The sequence below is a fragment of the Siphateles boraxobius genome, unplaced genomic scaffold (assembly GCF_051911475.1).
Source record: "Siphateles boraxobius isolate OS27281-9 unplaced genomic scaffold, OSU_SipBor_1 1, whole genome shotgun sequence".
NCBI classification, from domain to species: Eukaryota; Metazoa; Chordata; class Actinopteri; order Cypriniformes; family Leuciscidae; genus Siphateles; species Siphateles boraxobius.
In genome coordinates this window covers 7,557,545-7,583,316 of record NW_027508699.1, presented here as the reverse complement: position 1 = coordinate 7,583,316, position 25,772 = coordinate 7,557,545, and the positions used below count along the sequence as shown (strand labels likewise).

The 25,772-nt window shown below is 41.9% G+C and overlaps 1 protein-coding gene across 4 annotated transcripts in view; it reads left to right on the top strand.

Moving 5' to 3' along the window:
- The window catches only part of pex5lb (peroxisomal biogenesis factor 5-like b), an 82,746-nt gene extending 56,974 nt beyond the window's left edge, over positions 1–25,772 (top strand). For 2 of the 4 annotated variants that reach the window (XM_077194258.1, XM_077194241.1), the window contains 7 exons: positions 3,566–3,685; positions 14,294–14,437; positions 15,793–15,863; positions 16,496–16,714; positions 18,982–19,144; positions 21,731–21,888; positions 23,507–25,772. In XM_077194258.1, coding sequence (XP_077050373.1) covers positions 3,566–3,685; positions 14,294–14,437; positions 15,793–15,863; positions 16,496–16,714; positions 18,982–19,144; positions 21,731–21,888; positions 23,507–23,696 — 1,065 coding nt within the window. In that variant the 3' untranslated portion in view covers positions 23,697–25,772. The remainder of the gene's footprint in view (positions 1–3,565; positions 3,686–14,293; positions 14,438–15,792; positions 15,864–16,495; positions 16,715–18,981; positions 19,145–21,730; positions 21,889–23,506) is intronic. The other 2 variants (XM_077194267.1, XM_077194250.1) reach the window with 1 other exon arrangement.

Below are 25,772 nucleotides of genomic sequence, written 5' to 3'. Positions count from 1 at the left end.
ATACCCTATTAGGAAAAACCTTAAGTAGTTTGGTATAATCATTTATTATTATTTCTTCTGATTTTAGCAGCTGCTTATTAATTTTAGAAAAACTTTCAGTTGACTGATATTTATTTAAGATATTGATCATTGGCAACAAGTAAAAAGGCTATAAACCAGAAATGGTACAAGGAAGACCTACAAGAGAGGAGTGGTTTGAAATAGTTACAGAGAAATTAAAAAACGGAAAGATTCACATGTATACTTCGGCTGCAAAACAAATCCTTTGAGAACAGATGTAGAGAATGGTCAGCTGTCTCCTCTGCAGATTTGATGATTGCATTTGAAAGTGTATGAGTGTATAATGATGTAATGTACTGGTGAACTGACTGAAGGATTATATGTAATAATGTATGGCAACTTTGTGTTTTTTTAATGTGTATGTTGTTCCTCTGTTATTTACAAAAGCAATAAACAATTAAGTATTAAAGTATAAAAAAAAACGTTCAGTTATATTTTTGTCGGAGTGCTCCCACAGGGCAGTATCTCCAACAATATGCAAAAAACTTCAAAATCAAAGTCACGTTTTGCATGTTGTGTGGTAACCAACATGTATAAACATGCAAAATACATAAAACAGGAAACGAAATCAAATAGAGGATCCTTAATAATGTAAATACTTTATACATAGAACATTTATTTACAACTTTAAAAAAATAACAATAATTAAGATGTGTTCATAAACTCTCAACACATACAAAAGGATTATTCCACAATGCATGTGACATTTTTAGTCACTATATTTAAACTTTTCTTAACTTGTGTAATGGTTTTTCGCAAATCAAACATGAAACCAACACAAATACAACATTTCGAAGAACTTGCACGTTTTAAATTTTATTTTCAAAAAAATGTTCCTTATCGTTTATCAAGGAATCATAGTTCTTGAGTAATTGCTTCAAAAGCTGGTGCATATTTTAAACTGAAGCAGAGATGAAATCCTTTTAATGGTAAAGTTGAAGTACAGATGAATGACTCTAGAGATCCCTTGTGGTGTTGCATCTGCATGGCATCTTCGTCACGACGACAGAGCAGAAAAAGAAAACGCAGACAATCTAGGAAAAGATTGATCATCCATATTCTATTGGGCCTTTTATTTATATGATTTTTCCCAGTGTATCAATCATGCAAATGGAAAAAAATGAATGTGTACTTGACTGTCTGTTGTTACGTGGTCGTGTGCGGCTTGCAGGATATTCTGTGATTAATTGTCCCGTCCAGCGCGTGCCTTCATCGCAGATGCAACACTCTTCCCTCATTTCCCCTTAATGCAAACACTGAGTGAATCAACTCTAGGACGACAATTGAAGCCTAAGCAATTGTTTGTGTGTTGCAAGATTAATTTGAGCTGCCAAGAAACATAAAAAAACTAATACATTCAGTTAGTTGTGCTAAGAACTGGGTTATTCAAGCTATACTGTTAAGGGAGAATGCTAGACAGCACACAGACTAGGAAACCATGCACAAATGCACAGATAGATAAACACGTCTTTTAGATCAGTGTCATGGGTGTGAATAGAATTAAATGGAGTTGAATAGGGTGTGAATCCTCATTCTTGATGGTGATGCTGATTTTACCTTTGTCATGATCAGAAGCATTTGGTGAAACATAAATGGGCTAAGACTGTGACAGTGACTGTCTTTACATGCACAAGAATATTCCAATATTATTCAGAATTCACGTTTCTAGAAATCTGAATAGAATGGGTGGCATATGCCAGAATTCTGTGTCATGTACACACCTTATTCTGAATTATGTATGTAATTGAATATTCCATACTGTATCTGTGCAAGTTCAAACAAAATTAATTCTTAGTGCTGTGTGTTTGATACTGACAGGAAGCAATAGAGGAAAGACAATTTTTAAGGTGTATTTTGGAACATTATAAGAATCTCATGATGATGGTCCAATACTTTGCTTTCCAGCTTCTTCTTGTTATTGTATATACAGTGATATTACAGTAGCTGAGGATATAACCCACTTTTTACAAAATAATGTGATGTAAAAAAGGTGTGTTGTCTCAAAAGGATAAGAACATCACACACAGTGAGAGAGAGAGAGAGAGAGAGAGAGAGAGAGAGAGAGAGAGAGAGAATTTAGCGTCAGTAAGATTTTTTTAAAGAAATGAATAGCCTACTTTTATTCTGCAAAAATACTAAATTGATCAAAAGTGACAGAAAAGACATGTACGTTGTTGCAAAAAAATCTATTTTAAACAAAAGCTGTTTTTTTTTAAAACATTAATCAGAGAATCCAGATAATAATATATGAAAATAAATAAATAAATGTTTCATGGTTTCCAAAACCGATCATCCCGATATCACAAAGTTCTGTTATAATCAATGAAGCTGTCTATATTGCTCATTGAATCTCTTATACATAATATCTATGTTCTGACTAACTTAACACCTCCGATTGGCTATTGCATTCAAGAGATCAATGGACATGTATGCGATTTGCTAAAACGACTCAACGTAGCAAAAACATGTCATAAATAGAAAGTTTGACATTCTCCAGAGCACAAACTGGAGCTTTTGCAAAATCAGTGCCTGGTGGCTCGAGAACGCAAACCTTGAAATAGGTTCCAAGGTGCAAGTCTTTAAAATTTTGAAAAAAGTTATCTCTGCGCAGACTTCAAAAACACGAACCTTTGAAAACGCGGATGGTGTGCACTTGCGTATTCCGTGTTTAGTCTATAGGTATGCACGTTTGAATATATATGTGCGCATGCGTGTTTACAAATTGACCTCAAAAAATTACTTGTCTGGCCTTAAAAATTTATAATACAGAATTTTTTATCACAAATTATGTTTATCCTTCTCCTGACATGTTCCTGTTCTAGTTAATTGTTAAGAAACCTAAATGTAGATCTTCATCTTCTATTCCTTGCCTGCCTACATATATATATATATATATATATATATATATATATATATATATATATATATATATATATACAGTATACCCACACACAGTCTAAGAGAGTAATTTACGATAATACTTTCCTCTGCAGTCAATAACTGTTACTGGAATCTGCTTTTAACTGATCATACCTGATCTTACACATAAAACTCAGTGTATAAATATACACTTATCTATACATTCTGCACCACTTGCTGACCTCACAGATTGATAAGAATTAGATACTGTATGAAAGTTGAGAGGTCTTCTGGTAATCCAATCGCAAATGTGCTTCTGGCAGATGATATTCTGGTGAATCCATAATGATGAATATAGCATGTTGACCTTTTGGCCTTGCTGCTTAAAATGATAGTGCAGCTTTTGTAACCAAAAACAATATGTCCTCATAACACTGGAGCATGATTGTGTGCCTGGCTAGTCCTATGTGGACCAATTCAAAACACAGAGAAATTCAAATGCTATGAAGCCTATCCTTTATATTCCCTGCTGGGACAAAAAACTACTGCCAAACAACATCTCTCTGTAATGCTGTACAGGGTCTTGTTTTGTATGATATTCCAATATTGGCTGTGTCCTAAAGGGCTGTGTAACTGTCTCCCACAGTCAGACACTGAGTTCTGGGATAAAATGCAGGCCGAGTGGGAAGAGCTGGCACGGAGGAACTGGTTGGAGGACGCTGACAGTGAAGGCCCGATTCCACCCAACTTTTCATCCACAGAAAAGGTATTCTCAGCCAATCAAAATGCTATACTTCAGTTTAGGGGTGTCCCCGACTACGGATTTTCATAGTCGAATCAGAATCATCAAGTCTTCCCTATAGTCGACTAATAGTTGAATCGTGTGTGGGGTTTGGGAGGGGGCGGGTTTTAACATTTTAAAGCCATGATGTACAGAACATCACACAAAGATATAGATGAAAATGTATAAAAACATTTTGGATCAATAAAACTAAGAAATAACATAAATAACTGCAGATAGGCCACACTGCAGACAGGATTTGCATTTCACATGCAAATCAAATTAAATCGGCTAAATTGCCTGTGCGAGCAGGCTCTAAGTAGCTACAGAGTGCAACATCGATGCACCGAAAAATGATCAACAATTAATTTACAGAATTAAATTAGAACAGAATATACCTTTCTAATAAATAAAAATACAAAACAAAATAGAATCAAGTCACAAGATGCAGAACAAATGTGTGCAAAGTGCCTAAAGTGCAGGGGAACATATATTCAAAACACACAAATATTTAAATTAGATAACCCTATTGAGTTATCAATAAATAAAATAAAAATAAAGAAATTATTAAAATATCGAAAGTATAGCCAGAATTGTCAACTGTCTTTTTGACTTCAGAAACAACAATACGACAGTTTATCTAAACATGTTCACAGCATCCAAAAATCAAATTAGAACCGGCTAAAATGTTTTGAAATCACTTGCACCCCTACCTGATCGAGAGAAAAAAAATCTAGTCTTTCACTCTGTCTGTGTCTCTGTGTCCGTTTGAGTCTTTTCAAATTGTGTGCGCGGATAAAATAGCCTACATTCTAAAACGCTTAACTTGAAAAACTTTTAACAGCTTAATGTCCTAAGACAGTTATTTTAAAAGATTAAATTCTATACACACCTTATTAATAAAGCATAGCCTACTGTGTAGCCTACAGAAAAGCACCTGAAACCAGAATATGAACGCAACGCGTTTAATTAAACGGTAATTTTCCTCCCATTGAAAACCGTTATTGTAAAGAAAACGACTCGGTTACTAACGTAACCTCGGTTCCCTGAGAGGAGGGAACGAGTATTGCGTAAGTAGCTTACGCTATGGGAAAACTCCTTTTCTCGAGAATATTGAAGTCTTTATGTAAAACGCATTGCAGCTGCACAGCTGACAGCAATGAACGAAGGCAGCTCGGTCATTGGCTGTGCTGCGGCAACTTGCTCGAACCAATGACGGGGCGACTCTGAATGCGCGACCAATGAGCGCGCTTCGCGCCCGCGCACGTCAGAGCCCGCCAAGATGGGCGTGGCCAAGAGCTATATATTGGGCGCCCCGTCATGAGAGTTCTTTAGGTTAAAACGACTGAAGCGAACTAACCAAGCACAAGCACGGCAGCTTACGCAATACTCGTTCCCTCCTCTCAGGGAACCGAGGTTACGTTAGTAACCGAGTCGTTCCCTTTCGAGAGGTCTCTCCTATTGCGTAAGTAGCTTACGCTATGGGAACACCATGCAAAACGCCGTGCGTGCTGAACTTCGCCTTATGATAGCCAGAGGCAGGTGCCTGAGCTAAAAAAGCAAAGTTATCATCCAACTAGCCGGCAGAGGCGAGCTTTATATGTGGGAAAGAATACAGAGCGGCTAGAAGGCGCTCAGTGTGACACAAGCACATACATAATCTAGATACGAACTCGTAGTTCAACTAGCATCATGCTGATAGTACATTGGAATGCAGTGTCGGGACCTGTAGGTTGTAGAACCTGATAAATGTGGACGGTGAGGCCCAGCCTGCCGCCGCACAAATATCCTCGATCGGTATCCCGCTCGACCATGCCCAGGAAGAAGCCACACTCCTGGTGGAGTGTGCTTTGACTCCCCAGGGGCATTGAAGTCCCTTAGCTTCATAAGCCAGCGCTATAGCTTCAACTATCCAGTGAGAGATTCTCTGCTTTGAAACGGCGGAACCTTTCGTACGGCCGCCAAAGCATACAAACAGTTGTTCTGTCTGTCTGAATAGGGCAGAACGCTCCAAATACACTCTGAGAGCCCTAACGGGGCAGAGTAGATTAGCGTCGTGTTTGTCTGCTGGGGACGATAGCGCAGTTAGGGAGATAACCTGTGCTCTGAAGGGAGTGGTGAGCACTTTAGGAATATACCCATGTTTCGGCCTAAGGACGACCCTGCAGTCATTAGGTCCGAATTCTAGGCAGGCAGCGCTTGTCGAAAGCGCGTGCAGGTCGCCCACTCTCTTGACCGAGGCGAGTGCCAGCAAGAGCGCAGTCTTGAGCGAGAGCTGTTTAAGGTGCACGGTTCGGAGTGGTTCGAACGGAGGCCCTTTAAGAGCGTCTAGGACAGTAGCTAGGTCCCAGATCGGCACTGAGGGGGGGCGTGAAGGGTTCATCCTCCTAGCGCCCCTTAGGAAACGAATAATTAGGTCGTTTCTTCCCAATGGACGTTCCATTACAGGGTCGTGTGATGCTGTGATGGCCGCCACATATACTTTGAGCGTGGAGGGGGCGCGGCCCGCCTCCAGAAGCCCTTGTAGAAAAGCGAGTACGTTCGTAATCTCGCATGTTTCAGGATTCAGGCCCTTGGCATTACACGAGTCACTGAACACTTTCCATTTCTGGGCATATAAGCGTCTCGTGGAGGGCGCCCGCGCCTCAGCGATGGTTTTTAGTGCTCCGCTCGTGAGGTTCCTGGGAACCCGTTGAGGGGCCATGCATGAAGGGCCCACAGATCGGGGCGGGGATGAAATATCATCCCGTTGGCCTGACTGAGGAGGTCTGGCCTCAGTGGAATCGGCCGTGGTGCAGATTGCATTTGCATCAGATCTGGAAACCATGTTTGGTTCTTCCAGAGTGGGGCTATTGGCAGCACTGCGTTTTTCTCCTCTCTGACCCGACTGATGACCTGCGGTAGCATCGCGATCGGGGGAAAGGCATATAAGGGACGGCTCGGCCAGCTCTGGGCGAGCGCATCCATGCTTTTCGTGAAGAAAAGAGGGCAGTGCGCGTTCTCCTTGGAGGCGAAGAGGTCGATCTCCGCTTTGCCAAAGGTTTTCCATAACCAGTGAATCGTCAGCGGGTTGAGAGCCCATTCTCCTGGGAGAATTTTGTCTCTGGATAGCATGTCCGCCCCCTGGTTCAGGGCACCTGGCACATGCGCTGCTCTCAGCGAGCGCAAGTTGTGCTGGGACCATAAAATGAGTCTCCTGGCCATTGAATGCATGGAGCTCGACCTGAGTCCACCCTGGCGATTTATGTACGATACTACCGTCATGTTGTCCGTTCGGACCAAGACGTGTTCGTTTCTCAGCTGTGGGAGCAGGGCTCTGAGAGCCAAAGCGACCGCTTTCATTTCCAGACAGTTTATGTGTAGGCGCTTCTCCGGGTTTGACCAAAAGCCGGAGACAGGCCTGCCCTCGTAAAGGGCCCCCCAACCTATTTTGGAGGCATCTGTCGTTATCATCTTTCTCCTTGTGTTCACACCCAGACTCACGCCTGACTGGTACCAGTCGGCGGCTTTCCAGTGCGTCAGGGCTTTTATACAGCCGTGGTTCGCTCTGATTAAAAGGTGGCCCGAACGCCACGCGTGAGTAGGGACGCGGCTCTTGAGCCAGCGTTGGAGAGGGCGCATATGCAACAATCCTAGCTGGAGTACGGCCGATGCTGAGGCCATGAGACCGAGCATCCTCTGAAACCGCTTGACGGGGGCGAGCGCGCCCGCCCTGAATGATGTTGCAAGGCGCCGGATGGTGAGCGCGCGCTCTGATGAGAGACGCGCTGTCATTTGCATCGAGTCTAGAACTATTCCCAGGAAAGAAATCCTCTGGCTGGGAGATAGTATGCTTTTTGCAAAATTGATTCTTAGACCCAGGCATTCTAAATGGCTGATAATCCAAGATCTGTGTGTTATTAACTGACTCTCTGATTGTGCTAGAATCAGCCAATCGTCGAGATAATTCAGTATTCGCACTCCCCTTCGCCTTAGGGGGGAAAGTGCTGCATCCATACATTTCGTGAATGTACGGGGAGCCAGGGACAGGCCGAACGGAAGTACTGTGTACTGGTACGACTGTCCCTCGAAAGCGAATCTCAGAAATGGCCTGTGATTAGGCGCTATTGGAAAGTGAAAGTCTTTCAGATCCACTGAGAGAAACCAATCTCCTGGGCGTACTTGCGCGAGGATATGCTTGGTTGTTAACATTCTGTACGAGCGAATCATTAGTGCTTTGTTCAGGTGTCTGAGATCTAGGATGGGGCGGAGACCGCCATCCTTTTTCGGGACGAGAAAATAGCGGCTGTAAAAACCTGCCTCGCTCAGAGAGGGGGGAACAGTTTCCACAGCGCCCTTTTCTATTAGTTTGCGCACCTCGGTGCGTAGAACATGTGAGCACTCTTTTCTCACTTTCGTCTCGACCACAGTCGTAAAACGTGGTGGTCTGCGAGCGAACTGGAGCGAGTATCCGTGCTTTACTATATTCAATACCCATTTCGGCATATCTGGAATATTTTCCCATGCCGCTGCGTGTACAGATATGGGCTGAATACAGGCTAGGGGCGGGCCGCTGTGACGCAGGGACCCGGCCAGCGAATCGCCTGAGCTCATAGCTCTCAGAGGCGCGGGCGCGCGCTGAGCAGCTGAGTGAATGGGCGCGTGTGTGATTACAGCAGCGCGCGCTGTGTCTGTAAAACTCGCAGCCTGGGCTGGGGTTGTGTTTGACACTGTAAGGACAGTGTTTATAAGTGGGGGTGCATAAACAGTGGTAGGCACACGCGTCACTTTTATAATGTTTCCCGCTTTTACTGGGGATGAATTTATAACTGTGTGAACAGTGCTTGTGTGTAGTGGTGCGTACATGACCGTAGGCACGTGATCTACATTCATGGGGTGCGCAGCTTGAGCTGGGAATGAATTTGGCACTGTTTTGACAGTATCTGGGAATGCACACTTTGTGGACATGTGAACCCTTAGTGACACAGGCAGAAAAAGACTCTTTTTGTGTTTTCTGTGCGTCGCCGTAAAAACGGCGTTTGTTTGCAGGTGAGCGAGCTCTGTGACTGGCCCATTGACTGCTGTATGAACATATCCAGCCGCCTGTAAGGGGACTGGGTAATGCTTGAGCTTTTGCAGAGAGAGTGGTCCGGCTTTTGCGAGACACGCACTCTCTCTTTTCATTCTTGTGGCTAGGACGGCTTTCGAGGCTCGGGGTTCAGCACAATCTTGGGCCGAGGACCCCGTCGCTCAGAAGGCGGCTTGCGGTTGTGAGAGCGCGAGCGGCGTCGAGCGTCAGCCTGAGGCGCGGGCTGAGAGGCGGTGGGGGCTGTTCTAGCCCGCTGCGGCTGCGGCGGCCTCTGTCTGCTCTGCGATGAGCTGGAGCGCTTGGGCAGGAAATGCCGCATAGCTTGTGAAGCATTCTGGGCCTCAGTGAAGCGTTCGGTGAAACCCTTAACCGCCGGTCCAAACAGCCCGCTGGTGGAGATAGGCGCGTCGAGAAATGGCGCCTTATCCGCGTCCTTCATCTCAGTCAGAGTCAACCACAGATGGCGCTCGAGAACAGTCAAATTAGCCATGGCACGGCCGATAGACTGGGCGGTGGCCTTCGTGGCTCGCAGGGCTATGTCAGTCGCGCTGCGTAGGTCCTTAAAGGCTTCGGGTTCGGGGCCAGACTCGTCCATAGAGCGGAGAAGCTTGGCTTGGAACACTTGAAGTACCGCCATAGAGTGAAGCGCTGATGCAGCTTGGCCGGCGGCGGCGGCGTAGGCGCGACCGGCGAGAGCTGAAGTAGTGCGGCAGGGCTTCGAGGGGTGGGAAGCTTTGGCTTTCCATCCGGTGGTGGAGGGCGGGCAGAGATGATTGGCCACGGCCTCCTCGAGGGGCGGTGTTCCCTCGTAGCCTCTTTCCTTCGCGCCGTCCACAGAGGAGAGCGAGGAAGAAAAAGAAGGCTTTAGGCGCGCAGAGTGGGGGGCTTTCCACGACTTGGTGAGTTCGTCGTGAACTTCCGGGAAGAAGGGAGAAGGCCTTTGCCGAGGGGCCTGCTGGCGCCCCTGCAGAAACCACTCATCCAGTCGGCTCCGGGTTGGTTCTTCGGGAGAAGACCAATCGAGCCCGAGGTCTTCCACGGCCTTAGAGAGAACGCGGATAATCTCGCTATCCATGGTGGAGCCCCCGCTCGCGCTAGCTAGCGTCGACGGGGCGGGGTCGAGAGTGGAGCCCGGCCAGTCGTCCGATGCAGCGTCGATTGACAAGCTGTCATCCATTCCCCCGTCGTCCTCGGACGCGCCGAAAGTCACAAGGCCCACCGCTCTGCTAGAGGGGTGTGGGTCCGGCTGGGTGAACTGAACCGGCGGTGGGGAAGGCAAGAGCGGCGGTGAAGCACGCGGAGACTGGCTCGGCGTGACGTCACTGAGCTCAGGTTCAGGAAGCCTCTGTGAGCGGCGCTTTTTCTTAGTGCGCGGCTCGAACAGAGGGATGGCGGCGATGGACTCGCTCACGGCGAAAGCGGCGAGGCGAGCCCGCAGTGCGGAGAGACCCAGGTCGTCACATTCGGGGCATCCGCCCTTGGTCAAAGCAGCTTCTGCGTGGTCCCGGCCCAGGCAGCGATTGCAGATGATGTGACGATCCCCGTCCGGGAGAAGGTCTCTGCACGACGCGCAGGAAGGCATTTGAAACAACGCCTTGGAAAATTTGCTCTTTTACAAGTGTCGCAGAGCGAACAGATGTAAATACTTGCGTGAGCAGTACGCCGGATGGCTCAGTAGGATCGCGTTAGAAGGCGGCTGAAGGTGCCGACGTCCTCGTAGCAAATCCCGCTGGTATGCTTTTCGACGGCGAAGCTTCAATAATCCGGAGGATCCAGCGAAGAAGGTGTTCGCTGAAGGAGATTAAATCTAAAGAACTCTCATGACGGGGCGCCCAATATATAGCTCTTGGCCACGCCCATCTTGGCGGGCTCTGACGCGCGCGGGCGCGAAGCGCGCTCATTGGTCGCGCATTCAGAGTCGCCCCGTCATTGGTTCGAGCAAGTTGCCGCAGCACAGCCAATGACCGAGCTGCCTTCGTTCATTGCTGTCAGCTGTGCAGCTGCAATGCGTTTTACATAAAGACTTCAATTTTCTCGAGAAAAGGAGTTTTCCCATAGCGTAAGCTACTTACGCAATAGGAGAGACCTCTCGAAAGGGAACTATAGGACAGGAGGAAAACGTTGCGTTCATATTCTGGGTTCATCTGCTTATCTGGACATAGTATAGTTTCTTAATGAGGTATGTACTATTCATTAAGCCATGTAAAAGTGCCCTTTAAGCGTTTTAAAAGCTTTTTTCACGTTAAGCGTTTTAGAATGTCCCGAGGAAAACCAACTTGTTAACGTTGGCCTGCAGAAGTCCGATCATGTTTTTCCTGATGCTAAATCCAGTCTGGGAAAATATCCTTTCTGATGGTGTGCATCCACATTTTAGATTTTCTTATCCCAGACATTTTTTAAGATTTAAATCCCTGCCGCCAAAACGCTCCTCTTCGTTCACGTATCGAAAGTGAAACTTAAATCTGTCACGGGGGTGTTTGGACTTATTCACGCACGTTAAAAATATTTATTAAAAGCTTCTTCCTTTGCACATTTGTATTTACAGCATTATCATAATATGCTCCTATATTAACGTATTGACAGAAAACCGGTAGTTCTATGTGAAATCAGACATTCAGCACCCTTATGCAAAGATTCGACCGTGAGATTGGTGGTCGTATCAGGCTCCTCCTATCGATGCATCGAATCTTCGACTATTCGGGGTCACCCCTACATCAGTGGTTCTCCACCACAGGGCCGGGGCCCTTATTCCTGTTTTTCACCAGAATAGTTCACGTTCTGGAGCCAGAGCCTGTTCTCGGCCGTGCAGTGGTGCACTTCTTTGCTGTTCACGGTACCGGGAGTGATTCTAGCTTATATCGGCAGCTCGCATAAACTGCTGGTACTATAATTTTTCGTTTTTGGAGGTATTTTGAAACTAAAACCATTGATTCACCCGCTCTCTTGCACACTGGGCCTCTCTCGCGCTCACAGTTTTATGTATTTCGATATAAAGAGTAATTTAGTAGTGCAACATTATTATATTTCTCAACAAGACTTCTAGGTAACACTTTATTTTGATGGTCCCCCAGAACATTCTGTTGACTAAAGCCCTATTCAGACGGGATTAGTTTAACATGGAGAAGTGGGGTAAAGTAATAATTACCAGAGCTTCTCAGTGATTTCAGTCCCGTCCGAATGTGCCATCTCAGTAATCATTACGGACAACGTCAGTAAAGATTACAGCAGGTAATGCTAATCCCATGCGAATAGACCCGCTGTAAATATGTACGGAAGTATTCTGTCATTTGGTGTTTAAAAGTAGTTTTCCGCGGTTTTTCAATGCTTGAAAAAGCATTCAGTTGCGTTCTAGACGCTGGGACAAGTCTGTGACAAAACTCAAGTGTTTTCCACAAACCATTCAGTTTAAAAAGAAGATCGAAAGCCCTTGTTAGAGGCACGGAACATCTTTTAGCGTTAGGTAAATGCCTATTACCAACATAATCCAATCTGAAGTTAATTAAAACATAGTTCGACCGGACATAACTGTTTTATATATATAAATAAATAGGTTTTATGTGTTTGCTGTACAAAATCTGTAGCTTGGAAGAGGAGGTTTGGACACAGTTTACATAACATTAACCAGCAGAAGACATTCTGTTGATTGTTAACCAATCAAAGGTGCTGTTCCGCACCACCGCATGAGTTTCAAAATGACTGCCCACTGCCCACTGTATTGCATTATCTATGACAACAGAACTGATACAGGGCTAGATTATCACTTCAAAGGTTATAGACTCCAGATGTCAGATAATGTTCTCTTTCATCTAATATTCTGTCTTATGTTCCATGATTTTGTGCTTCCAAATAGGCAGAGAATGTTCGGATATAGCCAAAAACTACTGTGTTTTGCTATTCTCCTTGGCCTTTGGCTGGGTCTGATCATTGTAAGTGATATGTAGCATGACGGATTATATGACTGTTTGTTGTTTTTTATGTTGTTATTTTATGCCTATAAATACTGCAAGAGTTTTAATGCTATTTTATGTACAGCACTTTGGTCGATTTTTATGGTTTTGAAAGTGCTTCATAAATAAATTTGTATAGAGTTTCTGCTTATGCTGCATCCCTTTTAGAGATACAGCTTGATTAATATATTTTCTAGATGCTAGGGCATTTCTATGTAGTTGATAGGGTTCCAACAGAGTAGTGTGTCCAAATACATAGTATTCGAAAAACAATAGGCAAAAAGTACCTGGATGACCATCTACTTTCGGTGAGATTCTGAAGTGTGCATTCAATGGACACTTTACTATCCCATGAGGCCAAGGGAGAGGATTTATGAATGGCAGTGAAGTCATACAACTGATGCGGTAGGTCATGTGACAGTAACAACATGGCGGATGTAGTACGTCCGAATTTTATTCATACTGCCCATATTCATGATATAGAACATACTTTTTTAACTGTCGTGAAGTATGTTCAAATTGAAATGTAGTTCCTAATCAGACAGTATTCGATTCAGATGCACCGAATGAACCTCAAAAGCTATTTTTGCACTGCCTGTAGATTACTGAAATAATCATAATAAGTGTGCAAATTGTTTTCTTCACATATTTTAATGCAACGTTTAATATTCGAAAGTTATTTTTATAGAACCTGTCTAACCCTAACCTGTTGCAATCATTTACGCTCCTTCTGTCATGGTTAATATTCGAAACAACACAATCTATTCATTGAAAATCTTTAGGGATTTAAGAATGATTTTTAAGAAAAAAAAAAATTATATTATTCTGAAGTTTTTACTTTAAAACAATCTTAAGAAAAAGTATGAGCCACAGGAAAAATAATAAAAATTATTGTTTTTAATTTTCTTTCAGGCTTGCAAAGAGTCTCAGTTTATTGTGTAGTGTCACTGTAGTGTGAGTTCCTGTGCCCTTTTCTTCTCCCTACGCCACTGATTAGTCCAACTGCACTTTTCACTGCAATATTAAAGACCTCAGCATGATCCAATTATCAACACTCCACCGTCTGCCTCTCCAGATTTATGAAAGGATTACTCTTGAGTCCTGCGCTCAAGTATTTTATTAAAATCATCATGATATTTAATAATGGTTTTGCTTGTTTTCTTTAAAGGAGCACTTTAAATTGTGCCTGCTTCACCCCTGGTACAGCAGCAAAGTTCCTTGATTATTACGCAGGAATGAGAGTATAGTTCCTAGCCTAGAAAATCACAACTTTTCATTTTCAGTCAGTCTTAGTACAGAACTATATGTAACTACAGAAGAGTCAAGGTTTAAATAGGTAAAATATCGAAAAAAAAACTCTTTGGTCATTTTTTTGAGAGATATGCTAATGGTCTAATCAGATTCAATGATCTATGCTAAGCTATGCTAAAAGTGATACCGCCAGACCCGGAGATCGGGTGAATGGATTCAAAAACGGTAAAACTCAACTGTTTAACTCTAGGGGAGTTGGAAAATGAGTCTATTTCCAAAAAAGTGGAGTGTTCCTTTAAGCTTGTTCTTTGGTTCTGTTGCTTACAGGGTCACTGCTTCCATACCAATAACCCTTACAAAGACTACACCAATGCTTTTGAACAGGGGCTGCAGAAGTGCAAGGACGGGGACCTGAACAGCTCTGTACTACTGTTAGAGGCGGCCATCTTACAAGACCCTCTGGACTCAGAGGTAAGGAACCCCAATCTGGACAACCCATTTATTGAGCATGTCTGTGTTCTTTTAGCTGTCTTACACATTATCTGTGTTCTTAAACCTACCAAGCGGCCCACTGAGACAATATTTTAAGACATGAAGACTTGTAGGAATCCATTAGAGACCTTCGACTGACCAAAATCAAAGGCAACTTGGCATCTTTTGCAATTAATGCAATCCCAGAATGCATTACACAGAGCAAAATGAAAGTGTGTGTGTGTGTGTGTGTGTGTGTGTGTGTGTGTGTGTGTGTGTGTGTGCGTGTGTGTGTGCGTGTGTGTGTGCGTGTGTGTGTGCGTGTGTGTGTGTGTGTGTGTGTGTGTGTGTGTGTGTGTGTGTGTGTGTGTGTGTGTGTGCAGAATGATTCTGAAGGATCATGTGACACTGAAGACTGGAGTAATGATGCTGAAAATTCAGCTTTCTCATCATAGGAATAAATTACATTTTCAAACATATTGAAATAGAATGTTCTTTTAAATTGTATTATTTCATTTCGATCAAATAAATACAGCTTTGGTGAGCATAAGTGTACTCCCGGTACTCCTGTCTAGTTTGGTTTTAGTTCCGTGTCAGGGTTTGGACATTCATGCGGCACGCTTTGTCTTTTGTTATGAGCGCATGTGGAGAGTTCGCTCACTCGACGTGTGCTGTTATCTGATGTGTTTTCTCATGTGCACCAGGTCTTTGTGTTCATTGGTCAGGCGTTCTTGTGTTCTGTGTAGCACGCAGCTCATGTGTTCATTGGCTGTGTGCTTTCTTGTTGTCATGTTTTATGTGGACATGCAGTCGGTGAGAGCTCTTATTTGCTGCGTTTTCGTGTCAGGTTTTTTTGGATTTTTTGGGACTTGGATTTGGAACATAACTTTTATGTCCTGTATGCAACTCAATCTACCAAGAATGTTTTATCACCTCACAAACGATGAAACCGCTTGGTGAAAGACAGTGCAAATCCATGTCCTTCCTGCCTTCCTTTTATTATTGACAGTCAGCACCATCAAACATTTAATGAAATTTCACATGCTTTATGAGCCACAGTGATGCCAGACAGATGGCGTAAACCTCTGGGATGGCTTATAAATATGAACCTGTTTAATTCGAAACAAAACAACATTAAAGTCAAATGCCAACGTCCCCAGGGTGAATGCACTAAATGCACTAGCCAAGCACATAATGAAGAGGGAACAACAATATGCTTTAGAAAACTGGCAGCCCCAGTAATTGAACACTCTTTTTACAGTGCCCTTCGAGCAATTCAAGTCTTTTTTATTTCAGCTTTGCTCTAATATTTTTTGTGATGTTTCAAACTATAGTGCTTTTTTTCCTCTACAAAGGCTTGGCAGGTTTTGGGCACCACACAAGCAGAGAATGAGAATGAACAGGCAGCCATTGTTTGTCTTCAGAGGTGAGTCGACAATAATGAGGGTTTTTGTGATTTATGCTTGAGTCTGATATATGCCAGAGGAGCATTAATGCTCTGTTCTCTGAGGGTGAATGATGATGTAAATACAGAGTTTTAATGTCCTTTCATTGGGGATTACACACTTACTAGACACTCCAACAAACCAGAATCTTCTTACCAAGTGCAATGTTCAGGATTTCTTGCCTAAATCAGTGGACTAGAGAGACTAGTGAGTCATTGAAACATCTTTTAGATGAAAGGCTGCAGAAATAGTCACATTTGTAGTCTCAGGGTTGCTGCCATTCTTAATTTGTACTAATTGTTCATTTTAATATTAAGGCCATAACAATCTCAATTGGAGCAAAAAGTCTAAAGTTCACAAACGTATTAAATTATTTATGAGGAAATTGCATTAAAGCTTTATGTGCTTCTGCGCAATTAGTGGTAACAAATGGTATTGCACAAATAGTTTTTCGGAACACTCCCCTTGTGCACCATTTATTGGACTACAGATAGTGTTTGTAGTTAGATAGTTGGTTTAATCAGAAACCCCAGAAAAAAAAAAAAACGAGTTGGACCAACTCACTCCCTCGCTTATTTTGCCATGTTTGGTCTGTGTGTCTTTGTTCAAATAGATGTTTGGAGCTGCACCCAAACAATCTGAAGGCCCTTATGGCTCTGGCGGTGAGCCTGACCAATGCAGGGCAGCAGCCGGAAGCCTGTGAGGCTCTTCACCGGTGGATCAGATACAACCCCAGATACAGACACCTGCTCCAGAACCGCAGCCCTCTGGATGGCTCTCCACTGCCCAGCCGCAGAGGGTCCTTCATCTCCCCCATCCCCACTCTCGGGTGGTACGATCCACATTCACTCGCATGAATCCATGTCTACATGCTGCATATTTAAAGCATATGCATAAGGTCTGTTTTGTGAGTGTTTTTAGATGGGAGTAGTGTGGTGTAGATCACGTAATTTTATTTCACTGTAGATTCTTCATTCTGCATTCTCCATTTTCTCAGTCTTTCAGGTTTCTTCATCAACCTGTCTTAACTTAAGGCAGTCATGCCTACTAAAAGATACACAGATATGTACATACTGTGACAGAAACAATATAGCAAATTCTCTATTGTTAAAGGATTATACTTTCTCTCATACAAAGGCACCTGTTATGTAAATTTTTTTACTGGTGGCACCAAATTTATAATGCGTTTCAGTCACGTCACTTAAGATGTCTGTGAGAATGTCAGATGACCTCTTACTCCTCCTACTGTACCTCGGGGTACCAGCTAAGGAATTTCGCCTTAACAGTAAAATAACAATAAAAAATGATTGTTGAATAAATAAAATTGTGTAAACTGTAGGGAGTTTGTCATCTGACCAATCTGAAGGATTTGTGAGATATCGTTAACTTGTAGAGCCTCTTCTGTATTATCAACACAAGGTAGACACACGTGTAATAAAATACATTTTATTAACAAAAAGATAAACGAGTAATCAACACAACTGCAAAATGAATGCCATGAATGATAAAGGAAAAGGTGCATACAATGCAAGTAATTAAGTTGTGTCTGGCTATGGCAGAGTTACATTATTTTATGGGAAGATACATTATTTCTCTGAAACTAATAAGGTGAAGAACCGTATGCATCAAAGAAAACAATGAAAGATTATTTGTTATTGACTAGCATCAGCTATATAACATCTAATGCAAATTATAGAATCATATACCGATAATATACAACAATGCCAAGGTCTCTAAGAAGATTGGTAAAGTGATATTTATGTTCCACGTGGTCGAGTGTCCGATGGCGGTGAAGTCTTCCCCTAGTTATACTGCAGTGGGGAATGCAGTGGGGAATGAGCCGGAATACGTTTCAACAGCCTTGAACACCAAGCTCTGCTGGATGCTGATCTCCTGGAGCACCAAAAAGGGTTCCTAAAATCTGGAACATGCAGATGAGGCCCTGAAGTGAAGGATTGTCCTCCTGAGCTTAACCTTGTTGCAAATGTCTGTTTGTCTTCTGCCTCTCTGGGCCAGACACTCAAGACTTGGTCAATCCGCATTTGTCTCTCTGGCACGGAGACTCAAGGCATGCTGCTTCGGTTATTGCGAATATTTCACAATATTTCGCTTCATGTGAAAGCTTGGCTCAGACTGTGGTTGTATCTGTATCTGTTTCTGCCTCACAAGCTGTAGACTCAGAGCATGGAACCTGTTGTTGTCTCGTCCTTCACAGGACAGAGTCTCAAAAGGTTGTATCTGATAATGTCTCACCTTTGTAGGTGATTGAACTGCCATTCATGCATTCATTTATACATTAACAGCTGAATTTGTGCTAGGCAATGATTAATCGCATCCAAATTAAAAGTTTGTGTTTGAATATATGTGTGTACTGTGTATAATTATACACACATATGCATGTATATATATGAGAAATATTTGCATGTATATTCTGTATATATATTTATACATAATTTATATTATATATAAATATTTTATATATAAATAACACATTTTTCTTAAATGTATACATGCATGTGTGTGTATTTATATATACAAAATAGTTATGCACAGTACACACACATATATTATGTAAACAAACTTTTATTTTGGATGTGATTAATCACGATTAATCGTTGCCCAGCACAATTTTTTACATTCATTTATATTAAATGAATGTGTTTTTAGTTTACATCAGTTTTAAGGTTTACAAACATAGTTATGAATGGATTTGTTATAATTGAAAACAGAATTGTTTGAACCACTGCTGTCCTGACCCGAAATGTCCTAAATAATTGTTATTATGGTTGGCTTAAACCTGAGGGATGAGTCTAGATGGGCAGAAACTGCCTGTGGACCAATGAGAAGTTCTGTCCTTCCCGTGCTTGAGGCGTCTGTCAGTCCTGGCATCCTTATCTGGTGGTGTTGGACATTTCTTTGTGCTAGTCCACCAAGATCCAATCAAAATGTAGCAAAGCTTTTCCCACTGTTGCAGAAAGAGAGGGGGCCCAGCCATAAAACCTGGCCCTGGAATGTGCTGTCAACTGTTAGTTTATATCATCGCCACGATATATGTCCTCATATGGCCCTGCCCTTGTTAATGGTGTGTGTTGTGTGCAGCTCTCAGCTGGTGGAGGTGTTGGAGCTGTATCAGGAGGCAGTGCAGAGCGCTGAAGGGGTGGACCCTGACCTCCAGACAGGCCTGGGTGTGCTCTTCAACCTCAGCTCAGAGTTTGACAAAGCTGTGGACGCCTTCAATGCCGCACTGTCTGTCCGACCGGAGGTAAGCCAGAAAGTCCTATTCGTCATTTTAATGCTACAGATCTATTAGATTCTCAGAGCTGTCCTGACAAGCACTGTGGGTGTTTTTAAGCTTGTTGAAAAAAAAATGAATACAGCAATCTGTAATGCATATTTATTTTGTAGTTCGCATTGATTTGGGTGCAGGGTTCTGTTTGTGTGTTTTTTAACCATGTTGAAAATAATTTATTATGATATGCCATTGTGGTGCAAAATCCCCCCTTCTTCAATGCCCGATCAAAACATTTTCAGTTTAATCATGATTTCCATGGCTAGCTGTGCATTAAATGATTTTAATCAAAGAACCGCCTGACGTGAAGCGGAGTGCATTCAAATCAATCAAAGCACAGCTAGCCGTGGATTATCCCGCTTATACCAAAGCGTTGAATCAGAGCGCAGTGGACATTTTATTAACACAAGGCAACAGAAGTATATCCAGTCGTGAGAGAACAGAAAGTTGCAGCAAACTCACACAAAAGATTTAGTTGATATTGTAATTTTTCTATATCCACTGTTAAATGTGTAAACTTTAAAATAAATATTTTCAATTCAAATTTAAATCTTTATGGAGAATATATTGCCTTACCAGTCCTAGTGAGCAAGCTAAATGCAAGAAAAAACAATAAAAACACAACAAGGATGAATAGATAAACATAAAGATAAATATAAAACTAAAGCAGTCTATTGAATCTTTCTTACATATTCTTTCTTACTATATATAATATAATATAATATAATATAGTATAATATAGTATAATATAATATAATATAATAGTAAAATTTAAAATTGATTTTAAGGTCCTCCTCCTCACATACAAACCCTGTAATGGGCTAGGACCAAGTTATAGTGTTAATTCATTTGTAAATGATGTGCCTGCGAAAACACTGAGATCATCTGTTGCTTGTTTATTGGCGGTTCCCAGCAACCGTCGAATCGGGAATGCAGCCATTGACAATTATGCCTGAAATTAAGCTCTGGAGCACATCAATAGAGCATCAATAGATTTAAGGAAGACAGCTTATTAAGTATTTTTTTAAATGAAAGTCAAAAATTACTTTACCTTTTATTATTAATTAATATTATACTACAGGGCTGTTGAATGCTTGATTCTGATTGGTTGAGAACGTTCTAAGGTGTGCAATTATTTTCAGGGAAACGCACGGCTAACGTAGTTCCAGGCAGGTCTTGACCGCATTACAGTTCCATATCACTTCGCGTAGTTAACTGTAATAATGGAAAATAGGATACAATTCATAACAAGAAAAAACATGCAGCCCATGCGCTTGATCTGCAATTTTCGATGTCTAACTTCACAATCAATGGAAACATGCAGTTTAATTTTGATAAACAAAGTATATAGCCCTATATAGTCAATAGAAAATTAAACTGAATAGGCCTATATAAATAAATTGATAGTCCTGCTGCACGGGTTTTCGTAATTATTGCAGATAATAGGCTATAACAAATAAATAATTATTGATAGGCCTATAGCCTACTTGTTAATAGGACTTTGTGTTTCATTTACTACTGTCAATATTAGGAAAAAAACATGAACGAACTAATTAAAATGAATTGAATTAATTAATAAATAATAACATTGAAGCACATGCCCCTCTCTCTCTCTCTCTCTCTCTCTCTCTCTAATAACTGCATTAATAACTGCATAAAGCCGGGAACACACTTATTGTAAGGCCGGTTATGAATGTAATTTGATACTTTGTTATGATTGATAATGCCCAAACGCGTGTTCAGCGCGTTCAGTCTGTGTTTAAAATCTGCTGCAGTCGATGGAAACAGAATGTTTCAGCCAGTCGTTAAGTATGTCCAGCATTAGTCTGCTATCAGTGGCTCAAACCTCTGTTACTAACTCTAAAATGACGTTTTAGAATTAGCAACGGAGGCGTGGGATTAGATGCGCAATAAATTAGTCCTACATACAAGAGCGTTTTAATGACAAAAACTTTACAAACGTCTTGAAATACATCATTTGAACAATGTTTCGATGTGTGGTAACTGTAGTATAAGCGGAATAATTGACTTCAGGCCGTTGAATTATTAGAAAAATAATGCACACCGAGGTGTAACGGCCACTCCGCTTCGCGTCGTGACCGCATTACCACCTCGGGTGTGCATTATTTTTCTAATAATTCAACGGCCTGAAGTCAATTATTCCTTACTTAATTTCAATTTTTTTGCTATGCATTTTATGTATAATAGTTTTATCTTATTTCTTTTTATCATTATAAGGCAAGTTTAATTTTTAAACTTTTTTTATACAATTTTATATCAATTATGGTAGTTTTACTTGTTTTTTTGTGAAGTTTAATATGCTTTATTGTAAAACACTTATAATAAAAAAATAAAGTTATAGTATATTATACATAATATAATATAATACAATATAATATAAACAGTCCTTATAATGCAAAATAAATAAAACAATTAGTTTAAATGTTTCTTTTCTCTGGAATTTTCCCCAATAGTACCACCTGGTGATCCTTGGAACCCAGCTGGAAAACCCCTGTCCGAGATCACCCTTTACTCTGCCAATTCTGTGTGTTTTCATAGGACTATCTCCTGTGGAATCGGCTCGGGGCCACACTAGCGAATGGGGACCGCAGTGAGGAGGCAGTGGAGGCCTACACCAGAGCTCTGGAGCTCCAGCCAGGCTTCATCCGCTCCAGATACAACCTCGGCATCAGCTGCATCAACCTGGGGGCACATCGGTAATGAACCGAACCAATGAGCTTGGGTTAATGGGAACTGTAGGTCTCCTTAGTGTAGACACTAAAGCAGACTGAATAAGCAGAAGGTTAAACAAAATAAAGTCTGAAACTTCAAATTTCAGGGCCCTATTTTAAGGATCTAACCCCATGGTCTTAAGAGCACGGCGCAAGTGCACACGATGGGAAAAATGGTCGGCACGCCCGGTGCATGGTCTAAAAGGGTTGTCACTATTCTCTTAATAAGTAATGGGTGTGTTTTGGGCGTAACGTGCAATAAACCAATCAGAGTCTCATCTCACATTCAACTTTTAAAGCCAGTTGTGTTCGCACTAGAGATGCGCAGATGGGCTATTATTTCATCCGCAACGCATCACAAAACTCATCGTCCGTCTGCCATCCATCCACACCAACGTTTTTGACCAATTTTCAAAACCGCACCCACCCGCCATCCACTGATTGGGCGATACAAGGCGCTGCTGATATCAGCCGCGAGACTAGAAAGCTCTCAGAATATCAGTAGTGAACTCCGTCTCCGATCGGTGCAGGGACAAAAATAAATAAATAGCCTAAATTAAACGCACTTCGGCAAACCTGACCTTATCTGATTGGCTACTGTACAATATTTTCATTGTAGCCTAATAGAAAACGCATTTTGGCACATAATTTCAATATGCTGCTATTGTAGCTAAGGGGCGCCGTAATTCTTAATTTTTTGAGTTTGTCACGTACCTCCTTCGCCGGCGTTGCCATCTCTGATAATAACAAGCAGTCTCTGCTAAGACTCGACTAGCTGCCTGATGAAAATTTGAATATTTTTAAAGTGCGCTCGATTTTTTGGGGGGATGTAGGTATAGTCAGATAACAATATTTAACAATGTATACATATATTTTTCATTTGATTGGTTCAACCACCCGCCCGAATTTAATTAAATATTTTTTTTCGTCACGTCATCCGCCCGATCCGCAGAATCCGCGGCTGTAACCGCCAACATTACATCTCTAGCTCGCGCATCTCTTGCGCATCTCTAGCTCGCGCCATGGCGGATTCACAATTTACATGGTGGAATTTGCAAGCGGAAAAACTGAACGCTTCTCTAGCGAGGAAACGGATCTGCTCGTGCACGAGGTTAAAGCGCAAGTAGACCATCTACGGGACAAGCCGGATTCACCATATCTTTATGCCTTTTACATTTGTAATCCTTTTATTTGTAATATTTGGCTAGTTTGTGTGCTGCTGCTCGTCCCTGTGTGTAATAAGCAGAGTGTATTCGTGTTGTGCACCTGCCTATAGGCGCATATTACTAATGCACCCTTCAAATAACAAAAAAAATACTGCACCATTGACTTTAGAGCAGGTTTCAGATGGTCAATGGCTCAGTCTATTTCAGTTGCCTCAAAATTGCAATGCGCCAACAATGTGCCTGAACACACCTCGTTTTCAGACCAGCCCATGGGCGCACAAATGCATCTGCTATTTAAACAACGTGGCGCAGTACGTGAAAATGATAACTGCGTCATGCTGAAACTAGCAAAAGACACTTGCGTCGTGCCTGCCGCTGCATTGTACCGGGTGTATGATAGGGCACTCAATGTTTTACCTCTGTCTTTTCTCTCACAGGGAGGCAGTGAGTAACTTCTTGACCGCTCTGCACCAGCAGAGGAAGAGCAGGAGTCATCAGGCGATGTCCAGCAACATCTGGGCCGCTCTTCGGATCGCCCTCTCACTGATGGACCAGCCAGAACTGTTCCAGGCAGCAAGCGTGGGAGATCTGGACCTCCTAATGAGGGCCTTCAACATGGACATGTGATCAAACTCGGACCTGTGAAATCTATTATTCACTAACAGTAGGCACAAAGTTTGACTCGAGTGAATACGGGATGTCAATTTAATATGCAGAGTGTGCACAGCTATTTTTGTTGAATTTATGGGCAGCCTTTGCTTTCTTCAGAGGCCCCTGAAGACAGCGTTTATACTCTATAGAGCACAAACAGAAACGGTAAGTGAAGGTTTTTGAAACTATAGGAATACATGCCAGAAAGTGAGAGTAAAAGCACCTTTTCTTGATGTTAGTTATATTTCACTAATATTTTTAAGCTTATCTAACTTTGTATACTTGAGAATGAACCAAACCTCGTTGGGGAAAATAGGAGGAATTTTGTTTAGTTAATTGAACTGAATATTAATCTTCAATATTAATGGTCAATTCAGATCACAAGAACCGTTGTTCAACCTGTGTTTTTCCATGTTCATTTTACAATGTTAGTTCACATCACTCACCACAAGGTGGCGCTGTTTTTCTGCTGAAAAGAGTGTAGCCATATAGCCAGTCAGTTCAGGAACGACACTAGGGCTGCATCTGAAATTGCATAGGTGCTTATTTTTGGAAAAGTAATACTTCACGATAGCTAAAAAAAAAAGAAAAAAAGTTCTATATACTATGAATGTAATCAGGACGTGCTACATCTGCATTGTTGCCATTGTCATGTGACCTGCCAGTGTAAGTGTCGTCACTTCACTGTCATTCACAAATCCTCTCCCGTGGTCTCATGGGATAGTTAAGTGCCCATCGAATGCACACTTAGAATCTCACCAGAAGTATTCGGTCATCCTACTTTTTGCCTACTTTTTTAGTACTTAGTACTGTTTTTCACCTACTATATAGTAGGGAAGTATGCGATTTCGGTTGCAGCCTAGCTGAATTTGACTCAGGGTGATCTATACCCAGGTGTGCGGGCAGGGCGTGTTCCCCAGGCCATCTGTCTTCCAGCAAGCCCAGTTTAATGCTGTGTGCTCCGGGGCATTCTGGATCAGGGCTCGGTGGGGAGCACCTTCAAAGCCTCTGCATGAAAGGTCACAGCTAAAGCAGTATCATGTTGAAAGTGAGCGAGTTCATTTAAGACTGTTAGCCCAAACGTTCAAAGGGGACCGAATACATTCACAAAATCTACAAACAACAACATCTTGGCCATATAGTTGAGTCGTTGGGCCTGGTAAGTTTGAAGAGCATTTCATGAGACTGAAATCCCTTTATCGTTCATATGTACAGTATATAGTTTATAGTGAAAAAAGCCATGTGCTAGAACATTATGATTTCAGCTCCTTTGTATCGTTTTAGGCTGGATATTTTCTTAGAAGAAATAACTATGCAAACCAGCATTGCTGTTTTTTTTGTTGTTGCTAAATTTACCAAAAATCTTAGTGGGTGTCCTTATTCAGATTTGTCTATAATTTTAACACTATGCATTATTAGTTAACGTCAAAGTAATTGGAGTGAGCTGAGATGATTGGAGGGCACTTAATGAGACAGTGTTTAAAGACATAACATTAATAACCTTAATTATTTAGTTTGGGCAAAGACTAAGAAAAGTGCTTCATTAGGTGCATCGACAATTTAAATATTACAGAAGATTTGAAAAATCTGATGATTGCATGTGATACAGAAAACAGATTTTCCTCTCTTCATGGTCCCATATTTTAACATATTTAAAAGTGAATGTAACTACTATTAATGTACATTTTTGACATAGAGCAAAATTCCAACACCAAGCATACTATATATGACAATATTTAAAAATCATATGCCATGTATAAGCACAGTATGCGGGCATTAATGACACTTGTCTTGTTGAAAATCACACTAGTTTTGCTATGATCAGAGCTGTCATGTAACTATAAATATAATTACTGGCAAAAAAATTGTAGAATAGCCGAAGGAAATGTATTTAATTTTTATTCATGTAAAATAGACTATTTCATGGAATGAAGTCATAAAATGTATGCATGTCTACCCATCAAGTATCATCTTTCAGTCTCTCCGACATTAACAGGTAATATAGGCAAGATGCATTTATAACCTATTTATTAAAGCTGTATTTTAGAAGAA